Source organism: Prenolepis imparis, unplaced genomic scaffold, assembly GCF_030444845.1.
Source record: "Prenolepis imparis isolate NDT839.2.m4 unplaced genomic scaffold, iyPreImpa1.0 SCAF_5, whole genome shotgun sequence".
Taxonomy (NCBI): Eukaryota; Metazoa; Arthropoda; class Insecta; order Hymenoptera; family Formicidae; genus Prenolepis; species Prenolepis imparis.
In genome coordinates, this window is record NW_028141163.1 from 18,535,977 (window position 1) to 18,537,513 (window position 1,537).

Here is a 1,537-nt window from a genome sequence, read left to right on the forward strand (position 1 = left end):
TTTTATTCTCCTGACGGCTGCTTTTAACTCCCCTCCCGTAACCCTCATCTCCTTCTCGGACCATCTAAATTCCCTACGCGGGATTGGTTCCTCCTCCTGTCTCTCTTCTTGCGGAAACAGGGTGTTGATGATCCGTTCGACGAAATGGGGGTCCATCGCTTCAGTCAATGGGGACGCCCCTCTCCTTAATTTATTAAGAACCATTTTATATGGGCGCCTCCATGGGTCCTTGTCAAGGGAGAGGAGTAGTTCATTCCAGGCCACAGCCTTTGCCTCCCTTATCGCTTTTCGCAGTTCATCATTCCCTCGCTGCACGGTATGTTTGCCATGCTTCCTCATCCATGTCTTCGCCTCGTCTCCTTCTTCGGATTCGCCTCCTTGCCTGGTCGGCCGATCGCCTTAAATTGGCGATCGTGTCCGACCACCAATAGGCTGATTTGGGGGGGCCGAATCTGACCCTAGGCATGGATGCATCGCACGCCGCCTCGACCGTTTCGAGCATCCATCCCAGGTGTTCTTGCAGATTCCGGCCCCCCTCTACCTCACCCCTAATTAACAGAGCCGCTTGTAACACGACTCCAAATATATCCTCATCCATCTTTTTGAGGGACCATCGTCGTCGCATTTTTTCCTGGGCCTGGCGGCGGCACCGAATTTCAGGTGGGATGACGGAGACGGAGAATTCTATGTACCTATGATCGGACAGTGTCTCCGTCTCTGTCACCACTTTCCACCCCTCTGTTAATCTCATTGCAGAGGGAGTCGCCCACATTAAGTCTATGATCGACTCCCCCTGCATGCTCACGCATGTGCTGGTGCTCCCCGTGTTCATCACGGAGAGCCCCAGCTCCGCCGCCCAGTCCAGGACTTGCTTCCCTCTCGTGTTGTTTTGCGGGGAACCCCAAGCGCCATCTTTGGCGTTGAAGTCCCCCGCAACTATGGTTGGCAGTGGGAGATGCCTCTTTACGCAGTCTCCCACTGCCCCCAGCCTCTCTCGGAATTCCATGCTTCTCATATTCGGAGAAGCATAGAGGCTCACGACGACGATGGCCCCCCATTTAACTGCGACGTATCCTTCGCCAGACTCTACTCTAGATATTGGCGGGGAGTTTTTCGCTCCCCTCCATAAGATGGCAGCTGAGCCGTCCACACTCCCTACCCAGTTTGGGTTGTTCTTGGGGATGTGATACGGCTCTGATATTATGCCTAACCCTCCTCCACGCTCAGCAAGGCTCTGTATAAATAGGTCCTGAGCCTTACTGGCGTGATTTAGGTTACCCTGTAAAGCCAGGCAGCTCATGCTGAGCTATGGTCTGGCCTCACCTCGGATACCACCTCCATCGTATCCGGATCATCCTCTTCCAAGTTCTCTCGAAGCCTTTGCTTCTTGTTGCCTCCCTCTTCTTTCTCTTGTCTTCATCTCCTTTGTGGAGATCTTTGCTTTCGAGAGGGTGAAGGCTCCGGTTATACTGTCGGTTTTAACCGCTATTGCTACTTCTTTCACCTCCTTAACGCGGGGCTTTGTTGCCTCTTTCTG

General features: G+C 53.4%; 1 protein-coding gene across 1 annotated transcript; it reads right to left on the reverse strand.

Annotated features, from left to right (window-relative positions):
• Nucleotides 1–298: 298 nt before the first annotated feature.
• LOC145936092 (uncharacterized) lies at nt 299–1,300 on the reverse strand. Its single transcript, XM_083037983.1, has one exon. It carries the CDS (start codon nt 1,298–1,300, stop codon nt 299–301), a length of 1,002 nt encoding a protein of 333 aa, XP_082894109.1.
• Nucleotides 1,301–1,537: the final 237 nt, after the last annotated feature.